The sequence below is a fragment of the Pleurodeles waltl genome, chromosome 5 (genome assembly GCF_031143425.1).
Source record: "Pleurodeles waltl isolate 20211129_DDA chromosome 5, aPleWal1.hap1.20221129, whole genome shotgun sequence".
In the NCBI taxonomy this organism is placed as follows: domain Eukaryota; kingdom Metazoa; phylum Chordata; class Amphibia; order Caudata; family Salamandridae; genus Pleurodeles; species Pleurodeles waltl.
The window spans coordinates 850,298,370-850,320,538 of NC_090444.1; the positions used below are offsets into that span (position 1 = coordinate 850,298,370).

The 22,169-nt window shown below is 44.3% G+C and overlaps 1 protein-coding gene across 13 annotated transcripts in view; it reads right to left on the bottom strand.

Annotated features, from left to right (window-relative positions):
- Positions 1-22,169, bottom strand: part of AFDN (afadin, adherens junction formation factor) — a 1,710,163-nt gene that overhangs the window by 1,572,912 nt on the left and 115,082 nt on the right. For all 13 annotated transcript variants that reach the window (XM_069234921.1, XM_069234923.1, XM_069234919.1 and 10 more), the window contains exon 2: positions 18,594-18,789. In XM_069234921.1, the coding sequence (XP_069091022.1) occupies positions 18,594-18,789 (196 nt within the window). The remainder of the gene's footprint in view (positions 1-18,593; positions 18,790-22,169) is intronic.

Below are 22,169 nucleotides of genomic sequence, written 5' to 3' on the forward strand. Positions count from 1 at the left end.
CACGTCTACACAGTAGTGCTTGGTGAATGTGTGAGGCGTAGACCATGTGACTGCCTTACATATTTCTTGCATTGGGATGTTTCCTAGAAAGGCCATGGTAGCACCTTTCTTTCTGGTTGAGTGTGCCCTTGGTGTAATGGGCAGCTGTCGTTTAGCTTTAAGGTAGCAGATTTGGATGCATTTAACTATCCATCTGGCTATACCTTGTTTTGATATTGGGTTTCCTGCATGAGGTTTTTGAAATGCAATAGTTGTTTAGTCTTTCTGATGTTTTTTGTTCTGTCAATGTAATACATCAATGCTCTTTTGACATCTAATGTATGTAGTGCCCTTTCAGCTACGGTATCTGGCTGTGGAAAGAACACTGGAAGTTCCACTGTTTGATTTAGATGGAACGGTGAAATAACCTTTGGCAAAAATTTAGGATTGGTCCTTAGGACGACCTTATTCTTGTGTAGTTGTATAAAAGGTTCCTGTATTGTAAACGCCTGAATCTCGCTTACTCTTCTTAGGGAAGTAATGGCGATGAGAAATGCCACCTTCCAGGTTAGGAACTGTATGTCGCAGGAGTGCATGGGTTCAAAAGGTGGACCCATAAGTCTAGTTAGGACAACATTTAGGTTCCATGAAGGAACAGGTGGTGTTCTTGGTGGTATAATTCTCCTAAGGCCCTCCATGAATGCTTTAATGACTGGTATCTTATATAGGGAAGTTGAATAGGTAGTCTGCAGGTATGCAGATATTGCTGCAAGGTGTATTTTAATGGAAGAGAAAGCCAGGTTAGATTTTTGTAAGTGAAGCAAGTAACCCACTACATGTTCTGGAGTTGTGTGTAATGGTTGTATTTGATTAATATGGCAGTAGCAAACAAACCTCTTCCATTTACTTGCATAGCAGTGCCTGGTGGATGGCCTTCTGGGTTGTTTTATGACTTCCATACATTCTTGGGTAAGTTGTAAGTGCCCGAATTCTAGGATTTCAGGAGCCAGATTGCTAGATTCAGCGATGCTGGATCTGGGTGTCTGATCTTTTGGTTGTGCTGTGTCAACAGATCTGGCCTGTTGGGCAATTTGATGCAGGGTACTACTGATAGGTCTAGCAGCGTTGTGTACCAGGGTTGCCTTGCCCAAGTTGGTGCTATCAATATGAGTTTGAGTTTGTTTTGACTGAGTTTGTTTATCAGGTAAGGAAGGAGAGGGAGAGGAGGAAAAGCGTAAGCAAATATCCCTGACCAGTTCATCCATAGGGCATTGCCTTGGGACTGTTTGTGTGGGTATCTGGATGCGAAGTTTTGGCATTTTGCGTTCTCCCTTGTCGCAAACAAGTCTATCTGAGATGTTCCCCAGAGTTTGAAATAAGTGTTCAGAATTTGGGGGTGAATTTCCCATTTGTGGACCTGTTGGTGATCTCGAGAGAGATTGTCTGCGAGTTGATTTTGGATCCCTGGTATAAATTGTGCTATTAGGCGAATTTGGTTGTGAATTGCCCAACGCCAAATCTTTTGTGCTAGCAGGCTTAACTGCGTGGAGTGCGTCCCCCCTTGCTTGTTTAGATAATACATTGTTGTCATGTTGTCTGTTTTGACGAGAATGTATTTGTGAACTATTATTGGTTGGAAAGCTTTTAGTGCTTGAAAAACTGCTAGAAGTTCTAGGTGATTTATATGCAGTGTTGTTTGATGTACGTTCCATTGTCCTTGTATGCTGTGTTGATCGAGGTGTGCTCCCCACCCTGTCATGGAAGCATCTGTTGTTATTACGTATTGTGGCACTGGGTCTTGGAAAGGCCGCCCTTTGTTTAAATTTATGTTGTTCCACCACAGAAGCGAGAGGTAAGTTTGGCGGTCTATTAACACCAGATCTAGAAGGTGACCCTGTGCTTGTGACCATTGTGATGCTAGGCACTGTTGTAAGGGCCTCATGTGCAGTCTTGCGTTTGGGACAATGGCTATGCATGAAGACATCATGCCTAGGAGTTGTAGTACCATCTTTGCGTGTATCCTTTGTGTTGGATACATGCGTTGTATGATGGTGTTGAAATTTCGAATTCTTTGTGGACTTGGAGTGGCTACTCCTTTTGATGTGTCCATTATGGCTCCCAGGTATTGTTGTACCTTGCGCGGCAGAATTTTGGATTTTGTGAAATTGACGGTGAACCCTAGTTTGAAGAGGGTTTGTATGATATGATTTGTGTGATTTGAGCACTGTATTAACGAATGGGCCTTGATTAGCCAGTCGTCTAGATATGGGAACACATGTATTTGCTGCCTTCTTATGTGTGCAGCGACTACCGCTAGACATTTGGTAAAGACTCTTGGTGCGGTTGTTAATCCGAAAGGCAGTACCTTGAATTGGTAATGTATTCTCTTGAATACAAACCTTAGGTATTTCCTGTGCGATGGGTGTATTGGTATATGGAAATAAGCATCCTTGAGGTCTAAAGTTGCCATGTAGTCGTGTAGTTTTAGCAATGGCAATACTTCTTGTAGTGTGACCATGTGAAAGTGGTCTGATTTGATGAAAGTGTTCACTACTCTGAGGTCTAGGATTGGTCTCAGCGTTTTGTCCTTCTTTGGTATCAGAAAGTACAGTGAGTAAACTCCTGTGTTTATTTGTGTGTTTGGCACTAATTCGATTGCATTCTTTTGCAATAGTGCCTGCACTTCTATCTCCAGGAGATTGGAATTGTGTGTTGTCAAATTTTGTGCTTTTGGTGGTATGTTTGGAGGGAATTGTAGAAATTCTATGCAATAACCATGTTGGATAATTGCTAGAACCCAAGTGTCTGTAGTGATTTCCTCCCATGCTTTGTAATAATGACTTATTCTTCCCCCCACTGGTGTCGTGTGGAGGGGGTGAGTGACATGTGAGTCACTGTTTAGTAGTAGGGGTTTTGGGGCTCTGAAATCTTCCTCTATTTCTAGGGAATTGCCCTCTTCTATATTGTCCCCGAAAACCTCCTCTATACTGTCCCTGGTAACTGGACGGTGTTGCTTGTGAGGTGCTGGCTTGTGTGCTCTGACCCCGAAACCCCCCTCGAAAGGGTGTTTTACGGAATGTGCTGTAATTCCCTCTGCTCTGCGGGGAGTAGAGTGCGCCCATGGCTTTGGCAGTGTCCGTATCTTTTTTGAGTTTCTCAATCGCTGTGTCCACTTCTGGACCGAACAGTTCTTTTTCATTAAAAGGCATATTGAGAACTGCTTGTTGAATCTCTGGTTTAAATCCAGACGTTCGGAGCCATGCATGCCTTCTGATAGTTACAGATGTATTAATTGTCCGTGCAGCTGTATCTGCAGCGTCCATGGAGGAGCGGATCTGGTTGTTGGAAATGGTCTGTCCCTCCTCAACCACTTGTTTTGCCCTATTTTGTAAGTCCTTGGGCAGATGTTCAATGAGATGTTGCATCTCGTCCCAGTGGGCTCTGTCATAGCGCGCAAGTAGTGCCTGGGAGTTCGCGATGCGCCACTGGTTTGCAGCTTGTGCTGCGACTCTTTTACCAGCTGCATCGAACTTGCGGCTTTCTTTATCTGGGGGTGGTGCATCTCCAGATGTGTGAGAGTTGGCCCTTTTCCTAGCTGCTCCTACAACGACAGAGTCTGGTGGCAGCTGTGTAGTGATGAAAACCGGGTCTGTAGGAGGCGCCTTATACTTTTTTTCCCACCCTTGGTGTGATTGCCCTACTTTTGACCGGCTCCTTAAAGATTTCTTTCGCGTGCCGGAGCATACCAGGGAGCATAGGCAGGCTTTGGTATGAGCTGTGGGTGGAGGAGAGTGTGTTGAATAAAAAATCATCCTCGACCTGTTCTGAGTGGAGGCTTACGTTGTGAAATTGTGCTGCTCTAGCCACCACTTGAGAATACGCGGTGCTGTTTTCTGGTGGAGATGGCTTCGTAGGGTATGCCTCCGGACTGTTATCTGACACTGGGGCGTCGTATAGGTCCCATGCGTCTTGATCTTGGTCACCCTGGCTTATGGTGGTGTGAGCTGGGGAGTGTGATGGAGTTCGTGCTGGTGAGACGTTAATCACGGGCGGAGGAGAGGGTGGTGGGGTAACTCTTTTCACCACTTTTGGTTGTGGTGTCTGTTCAGTTTGGAACTCCAACCTTCTCTTTCTTCTAATGGGGGGAAGGGTGCTTATTTTTCCTGTCCCCTGCTGTATGAAGATACGCTTTTGCGTATGGTCCACATCAGTTGATTGTAGCTCTTCCTCAAACCTATGCTTTTGCATTTGGGAGGTTAGCGAGTGCTCTTCTGTATAAGAGCCTGAAGCTGGGTCGCTTGCAGTTTGTTTCGGCACCGAAACCCTGTCTGCGTGTTTTTTCGGCTCCAAGGTGACTTTTTTCTTTTTCGGGGCCGAAACCTCTCGGCGTCGATCTTCTTCGGTGCCGCTGTCTCGGCGTCGAGCCGTGTCCACACCGGCATCTCGGTGTCGAGGCTTGTCTCCAGCACTTTCTCGGTCCCGAGAAGGCTGCGTGCCGGTGTCTCGACCGGAGTCGGACGATCTCGGCACTGTTTGGGCCTTTTTCGGTGCCGACGGTCGGTCACCGAATTTATGGGTGGAGCCATGGCCTCATGGCAGTGGCGTCCCCTGGGCCTTGTAAATCTTCCTTTGTGTGGTTTTCGACGTCTTACTCACGGTTTGTGTATCGTCGAATCCTTCGGAGTCCGATTCTTGGATCGAGAAGGTACCTTCCTCTTCCTGCTCCTCGAACTCTCGGTGGGCTGTCGGCGCGGACGCCATCTGAAGTCTTCTGGCTCGACGGTCTCGGAGTGTCTTTCGGGACCGGAACGCACGACAGGCCTCACAGGTGTCTTCACTGTGCTCAGGTGACAGGCACAGGTTACAGACTAAGTGTTGGTCTGTATAGGGGTATTTATTGTGGCATTTTGGGCAGAAACGGAACGGGGTCCGTTCCATCGGCGTTCTTCAGCACGCGGTCGGGCCGACCAGGCCCCGACGGGGGATCGAAAAACTACCCCGAAGGGCACCGGAGCTCTTCGATCTTCGATGCGGTGTTGAATCTAAGTACGCCGATCCCGAACGCAACAATACCGACGAAAATCTTCCGAAATTAGCTAATTCTCCGTTCCGAAACTCGGAGCGTCAGGAACACGTCCGAACCCGATGGCGGAAAAAAAACAATCGAAGATGGAGTCGACGCCCATGCGCAATGGAGACAAAAGGAGGAGTCACTCGGTCCCGTGACTCGAAAGACTTCTTCGAAGAAAAACAACTTGTAACACTCCGGCCCAACACCAGATGGCGAGCTATTGCAAAACATGCGTATCTACAGCGACAGATGCCATCGAACATAATCTTTCTCTTTGTTATTACAGAAGAGTACGCAGTAGAGTAGATTTGAAGGATAATAGAGCACTTTATAGGCTCATGTGCAATTAGTGCTCAACCATGTGGCTATGCCACCGCTAGCATGCCCTTTCCTACACTTCTTTCTGGGTATGTTAACAACAAAGAAATCTGTTACCTTAAGTTTATCTGTTATCCATGTCTCTTGTATACATATTATATTGGGGTAGTGGGCCAACATTCAACATTTTCTCAACACTTTTGGGACAGTCTGCTAAGTTCCATGACAAAATATTAATTTGATTGTAAAATAGGACTGCACAGGGTTGGCCTAGAACCCTTATAAGGTAGGGCTCCCACTAACCTCTCCCACTGCAATAAACCATCATAATGCTGCTCAGGGATTAAATTCTGCTTTACTAGGGATACCCTTCTACTCCTTCCTTTGCAAGCGATTACAGTTCACTTTGCATTGTGCTCCAGCTCCTCAGACAAGATTATACAATTATCCAAGAAGGTAAACCTATTAATATCACTATGGTTATTATTTACCACAGGCCTAAGAGATCTTGGAAGGTGCAGCACTATATCAACCCCTTTCAAAATAAAGAATTCACAATTATTCATTGCTAGATTGGCAATTATGGGGTGTAGAAGGTAACTGCTGGACCTTAACCTTTTTGCAGGGTTATCCCCAAACTTTTTACATTATTCCTCCTATTTTTTCTGACCTGTTTTTGTTGGCTTTATGACTCACTCTGGGCACATTACCACTGCTAACCAGTGTTAAAGTGCGTATTCTCTATATATTGGAGTGAGGATAGGATTTGTATTTGTACTGGACATACACTGACTGGTGTACACTACTTCTATATCGCAGACCATTACGTGACCACATACTGTTTTTCCTTTTTGTGTCTTTTTGCCTTCTTGAAACTTTGCAACTTCTGAGTTTTAGTCACATTCATGTATCTGTCCGGTTTGCCATCATTTGGAGCTGCAAATTTGGTGTTTGAGCAGGAGAGGTTGGAGACCTATTCAGTGATGCAGCTCAAAACGTTTTGCAAGGAGCTCAAATGTCCTATTAAAGACCTCACTAAAAAAGAGGAGCTGCAAAAGGCACTGACAGCCTTGTGGAAGCAAAGGAGGCAGGTGAGCTCACAGAGGAGGATAATGCTATTGTGGATAGAGAGAAGCAGAGCCTACATGGTGATTTTGTGGATAATCTGGATCTGTCTGGGGGAAAGGCACCCTCCAGGGAAGACAGCACTTTCTACAAAAGGTCTGACCCCCAGAGAAGCTGGAGGACAGGCAGAAAGATAGGAAGCACAATTTGGAGCTTGAAAGGCTGAAGATGGAGGCAAAGAAAAACTGGCCATAGAAGAAAGGAAAATGATCTTAGCTCACAAGCTGAGCTTGAAGGAGCTAGACTTAAAGAGCATGTCGAGCACAGATGATGGCATCAGATTTACAGAGCAGTCTGAGGGAAAGTTATCACTTTTTAAAGGACTAAATAAGTCTTACAACCATTGATTTCTATGGACTATCCTTTTTAGCACAAAGTACCTGGGAATGCGTCAGAAACAAAAATGATGCAGGCCAGAGGGGAGGCTCTGAAAAAACAAAGCGATGCATCGGTTCCTTACTAACAGGGGAGGTGATGCATAGATTCTTTCCTCGCAGGAAAGGCAATGACTTGATTTCCAGACATGCAGCCTCAGTTCCTTACTGCAGTGCAGGGTCAATGAGAAATTGACACTTGGGGACGATGCGTGGAAAATCCAGTTGCACTGTGTGGCTGGAGTCACAGTGAAACAGTCACAGCTTTGATTCCGCAGGCGATGCGTCGATTTTTTTTTAGCTGTGGCAGGTCAATGCGTGGATTTTCTCCTTCAGGTCACCAGTTTACACTTCCAAGAGCCCAGGCACTGGAATTGGAACCACTTGACAAGTCAGGACTCTCAGCAGAAGAGCCCAGGAACTGGCAGATGAAGTCTTTGATGTCCCTGAGACTTAACAGGAGGCAAGCTCAGTTCAAGCCCTCGGAGAACCTTGGAAAGCAGGATGTAGAAAGCCAAGCCAAGACCTTTCCCCCTGACAACTCTTCTTCCTGGCAGAATGTCCTCAGTCCAGAAGTCTTCTAGCTTTGTGGTGTCAGAGTACAGGTACCATTTCTTGCTTTGAAGAAGGCAAACATCAAAGAGAAGTATTTTAGTACACAAGACCCAGCCTTTCCGGTCCTTGCCCGAGACACACTCCAGGGGGTTGAAGACTGCTTTGTGTGAGGACAGATACAGCTCTATTCAGGTGCAAGTGAAAGCTCTTCCCACCTATCTGGCTCAGGAAGACACATCAGGAAATGCAGGCCACACCTCAAATTCCTTTGAGTGACTGTCTAGAGTAAATTTACAAACAGCCCAACTGTCATCCTGACTCAGACGTGGATTCCACATACAGGCAGATGCACAGAATGGTTAAGCAAGAAAATGCCTACTTCCTAAAAGTGGCATTTTCAAACCTACAACCAACTTCACTAAAAGGTGTATTTTTAAATTGCGGGATCAGAGACCCTAAACGCCACATTTCCATCTGCTCCCAATGAGAAATTACATTTGAAAGATAGTTTAAGGCAATCCCCACCTTACCCTATGGGAAAGAGAGTCCTTGCAATAGTGATACATTAGTTTAGCAGTACTTCACTATCAGGACATGTAAAACACACCAGTACGTGCCCTACCTTTTACATTCACTGCACCCTTCCCATTGGGCTGTCTTGGGCCTTCCTTAGGGGTAACTTAAATGTAGTAAAAGGGAAGGTTTGGGCCTCGCAAGAGGGTGCACTTGCCAGGTCAAAGTGGCAGTTTAGAACTGCAAACACAGACACTGCAATAGTAGGTCTGAAACATGTTTACAGGGCTACTCATGTGGGTGGCACAATCAGTGCTGCAGGCCCACTAGAAGCATTTAATTTACAGGCCCTGGGGCACACATAGTGCACTTTACTAGGAACTTACTAGTAAATCAAATATGCCAATCATAGATAAACCAATCACCAATACAATTTAGACAGGGAGCACTGGTCAGCAATGGTAAAGTGTCCAGAGTCCTAAAACTAGCAAAAACTAAATGCAGCACAGCCGAAAACAGAAGTAGGAGGCAAAAAGTCTGGGGAGAACCCTGCAAAAAAGGCAATTTCCAACAGTAACCCTTGATTTTTTTTCTCACCACAGACATTTAGTAATTTTACCAGTTTTATATTGCTACAATTTAGCACCTAACTGGTCTATTCTGCCAAAAATGACAGCAAGCAAAATCTATTCAAAACAGGTACATCATCATCAAATAGCACTATAAAGTCAAGAGTCTTCAAAATCACAGTAGCCTCTTTGCCCTTCTGATAATTAGATGAACCGCCCTGACTAGTCAAACAAGAGTCCCTAAGTCTGGGCTCACTTAGTAGAGCATACAATGGGGAATATGATTTTGCATTTGGGTTTAAAACACATAATGAATAATCTGTCCCATTTATCCCTTGAATTTCAAAGGCAATAATCCTTGCCAGAGAATTTTTCGTATTGGCTTTAGGACCATCAAGCTGTTTGCCTGAGTTAAACATCTGTCATCCTCTGACTTTGCTACATATGGAATCTCATGCACCAACCCCTTGTAGCTTATTGGTTGTATAGCAGAACCTACTGTCTGAATTTCCGGTTGTACGTCTGTCGTTGGGAATTTAACTCTTCTTAACCCGCTTTTAGTTATCCTTCTCAACTTCATTGCCTTTTTTCTTTCTTTCTTATCTTTTCTTCTATCAGGCTTCAGCATATCTTCCTGCGCGATGGAGGCCCTATTTTTCCTTTTTTCTTTTTCTGAAGACCGGATACACTTCCATGCTTTTCCCCAAGTCAGGAACTTAAATATGGGACCCCCCCTACTCTTTATTAGCAGGCTCTGAGAGGGATTGATCTCCACAAGCGACCTAAGTTCAATACCAGGAGCCAGACAAAGGTAGCCACAAGTAGGGGCTAATTAAGGCACAGAACGTCACTGATAATTCAGATGAGTCCACAGGTCAGTTAAACAGTTCCAACAGTTAGTCAAGAGATCACTGAAATACGCCAAACACCTCTCACTGCACATTACTCACTTCTTTTCAAGGCCATCTCTGTCCGTCCTCCCTGGTCGCCTTGGAGCCAGTCTGTTCCTTTCCGCTGTTGTTCCACATTTGATTCTGCTCTGCGCTACAGTCACGGGCCAAGTGGGCAGCCGATCGAAGCCATGGGAGCCACGAGAGCTGCAACAAGCTGCAGGAGCCACACCAGCCGCACTGATCAGCAGTAGGGATGAGGGAGGAGCAGCTGAGTCTTGCACCCAGATACTTAAACTATATACATGCTGTTACTTGTCCCTTTTTTCTGGGTCACCATCTGCTCACCCTCCGTGATTCCTCCTTCCCCCACTTCAACTGCTGCAAGGTACTCCACGTACCAGAGATGTCAGAGCACCAGCCACAGCAAACAGCAGTCGGGTATGGTCCTTCAACACCAAACAGCAACCAGTACCAACCACCACATCTCCAGGTAGCTCTAAGGTCAGTCGGGCCTCCGTGGCTATTATGTGAGACTGTTGAGTCTCACTGAGGCCACTGATCAAGAAACACAGGCGTGAGGAGCCTGGCGCCAAGGAGAAACCAGGAAAAAAAAAAAGATGAGGTGGAGGGGCTAGAGTGGGAGCTCGCCAGGTGGTTCCGCAAGCTGCGCAAGCTTCCACAAGATCCCAGGCACTCTCGCTCAGTGGCAGCCGTCTACAGCTGCTACCCTTTTCCTTGCAAGCACCTCTGGCTGGTCTTGCCTTGGTGATACGACGTGGTCCGGGGTCACAGAGGGTGAGCAGAGGCGCTGCACTCTGCGTTTGGCACATTCTCACAAAGGCTGCACAGGACATCACTCTCACCTTCCTGGAGCTAATAAAGGGCCACTGGAATGACAAAGCTCTATAAATAATCATTGTGTAAAACGAGTTTCCTTTATTTGTAGATTTTAACAAAAAAAATTGTATGCATCTCAAATAGTTGAAATGCTGGAGCAGATTCTGCAAATGGGATGCAATAATAAACTAGATACTTGTACAAAATTAACTTCACTTTAACCTGTTAAGTGGTTTGTTCCGACACTTAGAGAGGTGAATCTTTTGTCCAGATGCTGTAAACATTTGCAACTTTTCGACCGGTAGTAGACCTTTCTTCTGCAGCAGGAAACAGACCTTAAATGCATACAAGTAGCACATACATGCGAGTTCATGTTTACATCACTAAGACTATCTCAAAGCAGTACTTATTTCAAGAGGGCACTCGCTGCCTTCAATTGTACAATGTCTCCTTGTAAAAGGAGAGCATAATAAATATTAATATTTCTATTGGGCTCGGCTGCCTTTTTAAAAAAAATTTAAACAAAAAAAAGAAATAAGTGCGCTGACTTTATAAAGTTTCACACTACTGAAACACATGGTGAACACTTGCGAATCTAAAACTTAAAAATCAACAAAATAAGAAAATACATGAAACGGCACCAAAGATGTATGGAGGTGTGTTTTCTAAGCAGTGCAACATTGTAGATGTTTCATATACACTATTGTGCTCTAGGATGTAGGACAGGTAACGCTGCTTTGGTACTTAATGTAAAACTAAATAATTGCTGGTGAATAAAATGGTTAACAGAATCTGCTGAAAGTGAACAGTTTTCTTTCTCAAGAAAGATTCTATAGCTAACACTGGCATTTCGTTTGAATCACTGTGCACCGAAATGTGAAACTACCTATATAATAATGACAGAGAAGGGCCATTTAATTTGCCTTCAATAGCACAGCATGTTGTAAATTCTCTTTCACTGTTGCATAAAATATTCAACTGTGACACATAATTTGGTCCACCTTAGCAACATAATTGTAGTCCTGTCCAAAGACTAAAAGGTAACCCTAAAAGTGCCCTGACCCTACAACCAAAAGCAGCCCTCAGCCCTTAGCATAAGCTTGATGCTAAATTAAATCTTAACTTCAGTCCAGAGCTTAAACTGAACACTAAGCCAGTATCTGACCCCCACGTTTGATGCCAACTGTAAAACTAACAAAAGCCCCTGACCTGTCCCTAGGACTAATGTAAACCATATGCCTTGAAAGTACCCTTTATTGACTATAATTATACAGTTTGTGCATTATGTAGCACTTGCTATGCCAATGAGTTGATGAAAAACGTTATGGTGGGTAACACCCTACTCCCGGAAACCCAAGGTTAGGGATGAATTTACTGGTTATTGTTCATTAATAGAATTAGTCATGTAAACTCAAGGAAGCCATACAATGGAATTACTCTAGTGTCTGTTAAGGATTAAGTTAATAGGGGTTGGGTATGATCATTATTGTGCACTAATGAAAACAGTTTGTTATAAGAGTAGATAGAAAAGAAGACTTTAACTATTATTAGATTGCAGGCACATTATTTCAAAGAAGGAACAGTTTCTAACCTGTAACTCCAGTTCTCTCGTAGGGGAGTACTGAATAGACCCACCCACTTGTGGGGACCTCCGAGCACTTCTTTAGAATATGTCTTTAAATGAATGTTTTCACCTTTCTTTAGGAAGGCCTGTAAAGACACTTAAGAAAGAGACAACTAATTCATCCTGTGTATAAAGCCTACGCTGGCTGAACTAATCATCTAAAATCAAAAAAAGGGCCAGCACATTATAATTTGAGTGTCATTTGTGAACAGAATTAATCTCCCTCACAAACCCCTTTTGCATGATAGAGAAGAAGGACAGGAGGACAGAGAAGCCTCATAGGCTGACATTATATGACTAAAATAGAGACTGTGCCTCATAATCGATAAAAAATTGGTCCAATTTGCGGATGCTTTGTGTCTTGTCAAGGTAGAATTTCAGAACTCGTTTTACATCCAGGCAATATAGAGATCTTTCCGCTGCAAGGGAGTGAGTCTGAAAAAAATATAGGCAAAGATATTGTTTGCTTGACAAGGTCATACAAAACCACCTTCAGGAGGAATTTTTGGTGAGTCCTCATGACTACTTTGTTCAAATGAAACATACATCGTATTTCATTCTAACAGAGTGCATGGATTTCACTAACTCTGCGGGCGGCGGAAGAAATAGCAACCAGAAATGTGTTTTTCCAAGATAAGTGTTGGAGAGAGGCCATTTGTATGGGTTCAAAGGGATCTTGCATAGGCGTGAACTAACTATATTTAGCTCCCATGGATGAGAAAGGCACCTAATGGGAGGAAAGACCTTTTTCAAACCCTCTAAGAAATCCTTGATGACCGAGATTTTTAAAAAAGAGGTTTGTGAAGAACATTTTCTGTATGCAGTAAGAGCTGACAGGTGAACTTGTACAGAGGAGAATTGCAAGCCAGATTGTGCCAAATGGATTAAGTATGGAAGAATGACATCTTTCTGGCAAGTGGTAGGGTCTTTGTTCCTAGATGAACACTATAAGCAAAATCTCTTCCATTTGAAGGCATATGCGGAGAGTGTGGAGGGCCGCTTAGCTTCTCTGAGGATGTCCATACAGTCTTGAGGCATATTTAAATGTCCATACTGCAGTAGCTTAGGAGCCATGCTGCCAAACTCAAAGTGGAGAGATTGGGATGTACCATCTGGTCTTCTAATTTTGTCAGCAAATCTTGTCTGTATGGCAGCTTGAGATGTTGATGTGTGGACCGGTGAAGGAGGTCCGAGAACCACCACTGACATGGTCAATCCGGAGCTACGAGTATCATTTTAGCTCTTGAGTGGGAGAGCTTGATGAGGGCTGCAGGAATTAGGGGAATAAGTGGAAAAACAGAGAAATCTACTGGACAAGTTGATCCATAGGGTATTCCCCAGGGTTCCTGGCTGGAAATACCTTGATGCGAACCTGTGGTATTTGGCATTTTTTTCAGTGGTGAAAAAGTTGATAGTTTGAGTTCCCCACCGTTGAAATAAGTCTTAAACAACTTCATCATTCAAGACCCACTTATGGTTTTCTTGGAGGAGTCTGCTGAGAGAATCAGCATAGATATTTTGCACTCCTGGAAGGTGAGTCGCAGTTATCAATAAGTTTCTGGTCAGAAGCCATCTCCAGATTGTTTTGGCTTCGTGAGACAAGGGCCTGGACCTCGTTCCTCCCTGCTTGTTGAGGTAGTACATGACTGTTGTATTGTCCATCTGAACAAGCAGGGTGTTGGAGCTGAACGATGAAAGTAACACTTTCAGCGTCAGATGAACTGCTCGCATCTCTAGGAGGATGATGTGGTACGTTGATTCTCTCTGGGACCACTTGCCGTGAATTTGTAGGTGGTCCATGTGGGTTCTCCATCTTAGGAGAGAGGCACCCGTGACTATTGTTTGAGGAGGAATCCCCTGATGGAAAGGCGTTCCTCGCAGGATTTTGGTTGGAGAGCACCACCATTTCAATGACAGTTTCTAATGATGGGATAGCTGAATACTGTCGTCCCAAATGCCTGTCAGTTGGTCCCATTGATCCTTGAGACATTCCTGCATGGAATGCACTCTTGTGGAGATGGGTATTTGGTGAGAGAAATATGCAGGACACCATTGAGCTGAGGAGGGTACTGTTTTCACAACTGGATGAGAGGTTTTCATGAGAGCTGAAAATTTCCGAAGGATTGATAAGCGTCTTTCGTCCAAAGGACGCATGTTTGCTCGGAGGGTGTTGATGGAGGCCCCCAGGTAGTTTATCATTTGTACTGGGACAGAGGTTGATTTCGCATAGTTGACCTGAGAGTTCAGCCATTTCAGGAGATCACAAGTCAAATTGTAGTGAAGTTGAGCCTCTTGAAACGTGGATGCCTTGATTAGCCAATTGTCCAGGTGTGGGCAGACGAATATTTGGTGTTTTCAGAGGTGGACAGCAACTACTGCCATGCACTTGGAGAATGTTCTGGGTGCTGACTTTAGGCCAAATGGAAGCACTTTTTACTGATAATGGTTTTGTCCCACTACGAACCTCAAGAACTTTCAATGCCTTCTGGCTATTGGTAATCAAAGTATGCTCCTTGAAGGTTGATGGAGCAGAGCCAATCCCCTTGATGTAATTTAGGGTAAATCTGGTATAATGCCAGCATCCAGTATTTTTTTTTTTTCGCCAAATCCACTTGTTGGCCCGTTTGATGTTGAGAATGGGTCTGAATTCTTTCCTGTCTTTCTTTTTGACAAGAAAATATCTGGGGTAAATCCTAATGCCTCTTTGACGAAGAGGAACAGGCTCCACCGCCTCCTTTCATAATAGAATGTCTACCTCTGCTTGTGATTGTGGAATGTGGAAGGTTTTGGTGCAATAGATGGTGAAGGACTGGAGAATCTGAGACAATATCCATTGCGAACAATATTCAGAACTCAGGCGTTTTGCGTGATGTTTTGCCACTCTTCCAGGAAATGCCGGACACTTCCCCCTACCATAGTGGGTAACGGAAGAGGGAGAAGAGATGATTCAGGGTTTTAATCCTGTTGGTTGCTTGCCTCCTTAAGAAGGCCGTTGACTTCATCATCTTCTAGCCTGCATTCTCTTATAAGGCTGGTAGGACTGCTGGTACTGTTAGGATTGTGTACCAGCCTGCTGGCGACCCGGGTACCAATGAGGGTCTTGAACCCTCTCTGAAGAGAAACAGCATTGAAAAGGCCTGAAACTTTTTTTTGAGTCTTTGGGTTTTTCAAGACCAACAGCTTTTACTGTTTCTAGCCCTGCCTTCATACTCACCATCTCGTTGTCTGTGAGGGAACCAAAGAGAGTGGTCCCTGAGAATCTGAGAAAGGCAAGTTGGGAATTCTTTGTTGAGACTCTGGTTTTAGAAAAGTGAGGCAAAGCCACGAATGTCAGAAAAACGCCGTGACAGTATTCATATGCTGCTAGCAGAGAAGAGTCTGCTGCTGCGCTAATAATTTGGTTCCATATAATTAGGCTTTCATTGAGTAGCTCATTAAAGTTCTCTCTTATCTCTAAGCAGATGCTCAATAAATTGTTGTAGTGATTCCCAGATGGCTCTGTCTTAATGGCCTAATAAGGCAGTGGCACTTAGTGTCTTCATTGTAGTTGCTGCAGTATTGCAGACTTTGACCTATTTACAGCTCTCTTTTTCCAGTGGCACTGTGGAAGTCGGAGCTGTGGCATATTTTGTCGCAGCTACCACCATAAGCAAGTCCAGAGTTGGATCCGTGCATAGGAAGGCCTTATCTTGGTCAGGAGGCCGATACCTTTTCTAAAGTCTTGATGGTGCAGACTTGATCGAGGACGGGGTTAAGAAAAGGTCCACTGCCGGTTCTAAGAGACGTGGAACCAGGTGTAGCAAAGGATGTGAGGTTGACTTATGCTGTAATGTCTTGAAAATGACAGATGTCGTTGGCGTTGACACTGGAATGTTTAACTTGTTTGCACCTCTGACTAATACTTCTTGAAAGGTAGAAATATCATCCACAATGAGATGTGTTGTCGTGGAGAGTCAGGGAATATCTCCCTGTACTTGTGGAGGATTTATCAGTTGTGTGTGTGTGTGTGTGTGTGTGCGTGCGTGGGGGATTGAGACCTGGTACCATGAGGATGGTGTGAGCATCTTGAGCCTTTAGGCGAGTGTCATACGTTGACGATACCTGGAGCAATGGTTTGAATGATGCCTTGAAGGAGAACGAGATCTGGTTCTCATAGGGGATGCTGCTGGAGCTGTAGGTGGTGGCGGAGAAATTGGCTGTGAAGAAGGAAGCGTAAAAAGTACTGGAGGAGGGTCAGCTGGTGTCTCCCTTGATGGAGAATAGGTGCAAGAGTAGTCAGATTCTGGAGAACTGTACATTTCTCTGCTTTCTGCACAATTCTTGAAGTTGAGGAGTCTGAAATAGTGACTGACTTTGACCTTCATCGTTCCCACAAAGTCAACCTACATTTTGACTGAGAACAAAGCCTTGATGACGGAGTCTGTGTTGCCGGTGACTGGGTACACCTCGATGCCGATCTTAACTTTGCCGTCAAATTAACCTGATTTGTCAGCGTCGGTAAATACCTCGACCGGTGAGAGCCTTGTCGTCAATGGGCTCTTTGACGTTGATGCCTGTCATCGCAGTTGGTCCCCTTCACCTAGACGCTGATCTGAGGCATTTCTTCGGTATCGACCCATGGACAGATGGTGAACAGGTTGGCGCTGTACCTCTTCGACGTTGAAGTGCTCAACGTCGACCGGGACAGGTGATGTTTGTCATCCCTTTTTTGACTGGAACATCCTCTTGAGGCCAAAGACAGAGCCCTAGTTGAGGACTGAACCTCTCCTACTCCTGGGTTCCCACCTGTAGATTGGGTCTTCCGCCACTCCTCAAAAATCTGAAGATGAATCTTCTCCCTGTCACAAAGGGTGCGCCTGGAAACAATCTTGTAAATCTGACATGAGTCAGGTATATGAGAATCTGAAAGACAGAGAATACATAGTCTGCAAGGATAGGTATTGGCCTTTTTCCTCTCACAGTCTGGACACTTATCAAAAAGAGATGACATTTGTTATAATAAAAACACAGATTCCTGTGAGGAAATCACAAAAAAAGGTGGGAAAAGATTAAGGACGTTGAGTGAAAGAGTTGTCACTGAAATTCAGAGGTAAATTTTTCTGAAAAAAAATAAATAATAATTGGCCAAGCTGGAATAACTGAAGCAACTGACACCAGCTGTGCTTAATGGGATACTGGTAGTATCAGAGTTCTTAAAGGCACGGTCTCTATTTTAATCATATAATGGCAGCCTATGGGGCTAATTTGTCCTCCTGTCCTTCATCTATCATGCCAAAGGGGTTTGTGAGGGAGATTCATTCTGTTTACAAAGGACTCTCAAATTATAATGGGCTGGCCCTTTTTAGGGTCGAGTCTGAGTTGCATGCGCTTGCGCATGCGTATCGCAGCAAGACTCTTTTGTATTTAGAAAAGGGCTCGGAGCCCTGTCAACTTCACGTCAGTGTTTTTTATTGGTTCGTGGGCTTCCCTAATAAAATCTGCTTGCTTTCATTAGTCAAAGGCACGCATATGTCATGCCTTTTCCGGTGGCTAGCCCTCCTCGAGCGCAGTGACCAAGTACAGAAAACATGCGAGGCTCGCTGTTTTCCATCGGGCTCGTGGACTTTGTTTTCTCTAATTTACGAGCGCGATCTCGCTTGGCAGAAGTCGAGCGATTTACATACTTGATTTCACTTTTTCAGGTTATGTACATAAATGCACTTTTGCCTGATAGGTGAAAAGTCAGGTTAGGAGTTTACAACGTGATCAGCTCTAACATGAGCAAACGCGAGACCCGTTGCATTGTAAATGCTTGTTTGATTTATCATGAAGAGTTCAGCCACCGTAGCCTATATACATTAGCAGCATTATTTGTCTCTTTCTTAAGTGTCTTTACAGGCCTTTCTGAAGAAAGTCGAAAAGAAGATATTTTAAATGAGTGCTCGGGGGTCCCCGCACATAGGCGAGACTATTCAGTGCTTATGACTATCCATGGGAATCCCCTACGAGAGAACCCTGGGTAGTTTATCCACGAGATGTAGGCAGTTTGTAGAAATACATTAATAAAGAGTACAGCAGGCAAGCATGCAATGTAGCAGGCTACACTCAGGAAAGTAAGACATGGATTTACTAGAAAGGAGGAGAAGGAATAAACAATAGGTTTAAGTTGTCCAGTTTTCATGCAGGAATATAGAATGAGAATGTAAAAGTTGTAGAAGGATGGTTGCCATATGTAGGCAGGTATAATATGTTGTAACAGCTTTGATGTTCACTCTGGCTGTGGACGATGTTGAAACTTCACCTTTTGATGGGCAACAATCAGCTAAAACTATTCCCATTCTTTTAAACGTTGTGCCTAGTTCTTCCCAATAAGTGGTACTGTGCTACGGTTATATGGGCAGTTTGGATAGCTGGTCCTTTGAGTTTAACTTTTAAAATTTGAATGATTGCAACGTGCAGTCATGATTCTGTTGTGCACTATCTCTCACTTTAATCTTAGTAAGGCGATGTGTATAAGGAGATTGTGCTGAGATGATTCTCATTTTATCCAAGAGGGTCCTGGAAGGGCATCTGTCTCTAACAAGAGAGGCCACTATTTGTGCTGGCCCTAGTCTTTGTGAACTTGATCATGTAGATTCTCTGACGGATCATGTTGGGAATAACCAAGTCTCAACCTTTCGTTCTTAACTTAAATTATATAGAACAACTTACAAACAATGATGGTTTAAAGTTGTGGCACATATAGAACGCACTTACCTCCGCTGACATGCACTTCATAAAGAGTATATCGTGGGGATGACAGCATGCGCATGTCGGGACGAAATTTCTCTGCAAGTGTTTCAATCACATCTTGTGTTGTAGCTGTGCTTGAGACACGAATACACTTTGTTGCAAAGTTTCCAGCAGCTTTGTCCTGGAAGTAAAACCGCATCACTCCATGGAACTCCAGCTCCTACAAATAATAGATGCAAAAGAAGCTCTGTGAGATTCCTAGATACTGAGGCTTTCTGTGACTCAGCTGTCCTAATATGACACTGCACTTGGGTTTTAACTGGCTCTCATCAGCATCAATGATAACATAAATATCACTTTGTGGTGAGGAAAAAAGGGTTATGTTACTTACCCTGTAAGCATCTGTGCGTGAAATGTAGTGCTGTAGATTTGCATGCTCTGCATACTCCTAGTATCTCGTGCTGGGTCAGGATGTGTGCAAGTTGTTTTTCTTTGAAGAAGCTTCTCAAGTCACGAGGTAAAGTGACTCTTCCTCTCAGTGACAATGTGCATTGGCATCGCCTCCATTGTTAGATTGTTTTCCCCGCAGTTGGGTGAGAATGGGGTGTAAGTGTTAAAAAGAGATGTCTTTGCATATGAAACTATAGGGAGATACTGCAAGGGCCACAGGTGTTTCCGGGATAAGGGCAGACACATGTGAATTAATAGCACTACATGCCATGAACAGATGCTTACAGAGTAAGTAACAATCTGTTCAATGGCATATGCATCTGTAGGTACATATGCTCTGCACAGTGTAAAGCAGTGCCCCTCCAGAAAGCAGTGGTTATCTGTGTAGGGTGCAGTTGTTTGGGGGAAAAAAAGGTACGTAGCACTGCCTGTCCTACTTTTGCTTGCTTGTGTGCTAATACATCCACAAAGTAATATTTAATGAAAGTGTGTGGCGATGACCATGAATATGCTTTACAAATTTCAGCTATTGGTATATTGCCCAGGAAAGCCATGGATGCTCCTATCTTGTGGGTAGTGTGCTCTAGGAGGTGAGAGAAAATTTCTCTCAGCCTTGGCATGACAAGTATGAATGGATTTAATTATCCATCTTGAAAAGCCTGATTTAGATACATGCTTTTATGTGTGAGGGGATGAAAAAGCAACAAAGAGTTGCTAAGTCTTACACAATTCTTTAGTTCTGTCAATACAGTACATTAAAGCTCTTTTTACATCTAGTATGTGAAGGGTCCTTTCGGCAACAATCAGGGCTCGTAAAGAAAACCGATAATTTAACTGACTGGTTTAGGTGGAAAGCGAAAACTACTTTTGGAAGGAATTTTGGGTTAGTTCGAAGGACCACCCGATCTCTGGGTTTTTTGAAGAAAGGTTCTTTCAAGGTTAGCGCCTGTAGCTCCCAGGCACGTCTTAGTGAAGTGATCGCTATTAAAACAAGAATTTGCAATGCAATGGGTCTCGCATTTGCTCGAGTTAGAGCTACTGGTGTTGTAAACTCCTAACCATCTTTTATTGCCAGGTAAACTGAAAATGAAAAGTAAAACAGTTTCACAGAAGCGAGCCGACGGCCTCCATGAGCATGAGTGTAAAGAAGACACACAAAAAGAAAAACAAAAACGTATCGGCAAAAGTGCAATTAGGCATGTGACAGGGGCGATGGCCAAGGCGATACCCAACCGCCCGAAAGGAGACACAAATTTAAAGCATTTGCCAGTGATAACAAAGGATTTTTGAAAGGCAAGCCCACGAACAAGTGAATGTGATGGGCTTGGTTAAAAGTCCAAATAGATAACTACACATCAGGAAAAGCAGTGCTTGTGCGCTGCTATGCTCAACCTAAAAAGCTACCTTCCAGGATAAGAATTAAAGAGGGCAGTTACGCAAAGGTTTAAATGGTACCACATTAAGTGCAATGTTGAGATTCCAAGCAGGTGTAGGGGCACTATGGATGGAATTACTCTTTAAAGGCCTTCCATGAATAACTGGTACTTTAAACAATGATAACTGTTGGCAGTTTTGCATGTAGGCAGCTACTGCAGCTAGGTGCAGACGTATTGTTGTGTATGCTAGGTCACAGGTCTGCAAATGAAGCAAACAGACAATATTTTGAACAGCTGCATTGTAGGGATCAATGTGTTTGTCACGGCAGTAGAAAACAAAATGTTTCCACTGAGCAATTTAACATGCTCTTGTTGTGGGCTTACATTGCCTCCTTGAGAATAGTCATGCATTCTGGAGGGAGAGTCAAGTATCCGAATTCTATGACTTCAGGTGCCAAATTGCAAGGTTGAGTTGCTTTGGATTTGGATGCCTGATTTTTTCACCGTTCTGAGTGAGAAGACCCGGGTTGAAGGGAAGCCTCTCGTGGGGCACTACTAAGAGCTTGAGTAGTGTGGGGAACCATGGTTGCCATGCCCAAGTGGGAGCTACTAGAATGAGAAGGAGAGAAATCTGCTTGAGCTTCTGAATCACAACTGAAAAAAGGAGAGGTGAAAAAAACTTAGGCTGATATCCCTGACCAGTTCATCCATGGAGCATTGCCTTTCAATAGAGGGTGGGAGCTTGGAGGAGAAGTTTGGTCATTTTGCGTTGTCTGCAGTTCCTAACAGTTTTATGTGTGGAAACTCCCATCTGTGAAAGTGTGGGAGGAGGACTCGGGGTGGAGTTCCCATTCGTAGACTTGTTGCCACATCCTGTTGAGAAGGTCGGCAAAGTCGCTGTCCGCCCCTGGGAGGTGTTCTACTAATAGGTGAATGTGGTGATTTACAGCCCAATACCAATATGTCTGAGATCGGCATGGCAACTGTAGAGTGCCTCTCCCCCTCTCTCTGTTTCTGTAGATAAAACAAAGCTCTTCTGTAGTCTGTCCAGACCAAGAAACGTTTGCCTGTTAGGTGAATTAGGAAGGCTTCCGCGCCAGATGAATGGCCTGAAGCTCTAGGTACTTCATGTGCTGGGCTTGCTGTTTGAAGTCTCAGAGTCCCTGGATTGTTAGGTGCTGTAGATGAGCACCCCATCCTGTGAGGGATGCTTCCGTTTTAAGAAGGATCTGGGGAACAGGGTCGAGAAACGGACACACTTTTGCATGTTCTACCACTGCAGAGAGTGATGAATGTGGCTATCTACCAAATCTAGATCTTGTAATTGGCCCTGTGACTGAGACCACTGACTCGCCAGCCATTCCTGCAGCGGGCGCATGTTTAGTCTTGCATGTGGTACTATTGCACTGCAAGACCCAATCATGCCTAAAAGGCACTGAACTGTTCTGACTGTTATGCATTTATTGGGGTGAACCTGTTGCAGCAGGGTTGTGATGTTCTGAATCCTGACTGCATTCAGGTAGGCTAACCCTAGCTGTGTGTTGAGGATAGCCCCTAGATCCAGCTGAATCTTTGAGGTCTGAAGGTGTGATTCCTGTATGCTGATGGTGTCGCATAGGCTATCATTCAAATGATACTACTGGATTTTGAGCAGCAGAATCGCTTGCGGTGTGGGTGACTAAGTCAGAACCACTGCAGGTGACACCTGTTGCTCCAATCCGGGTTTTGATCCGGCCAACTAGCAGTGCCTCATCTCCACCCAAGGGCAGGGATG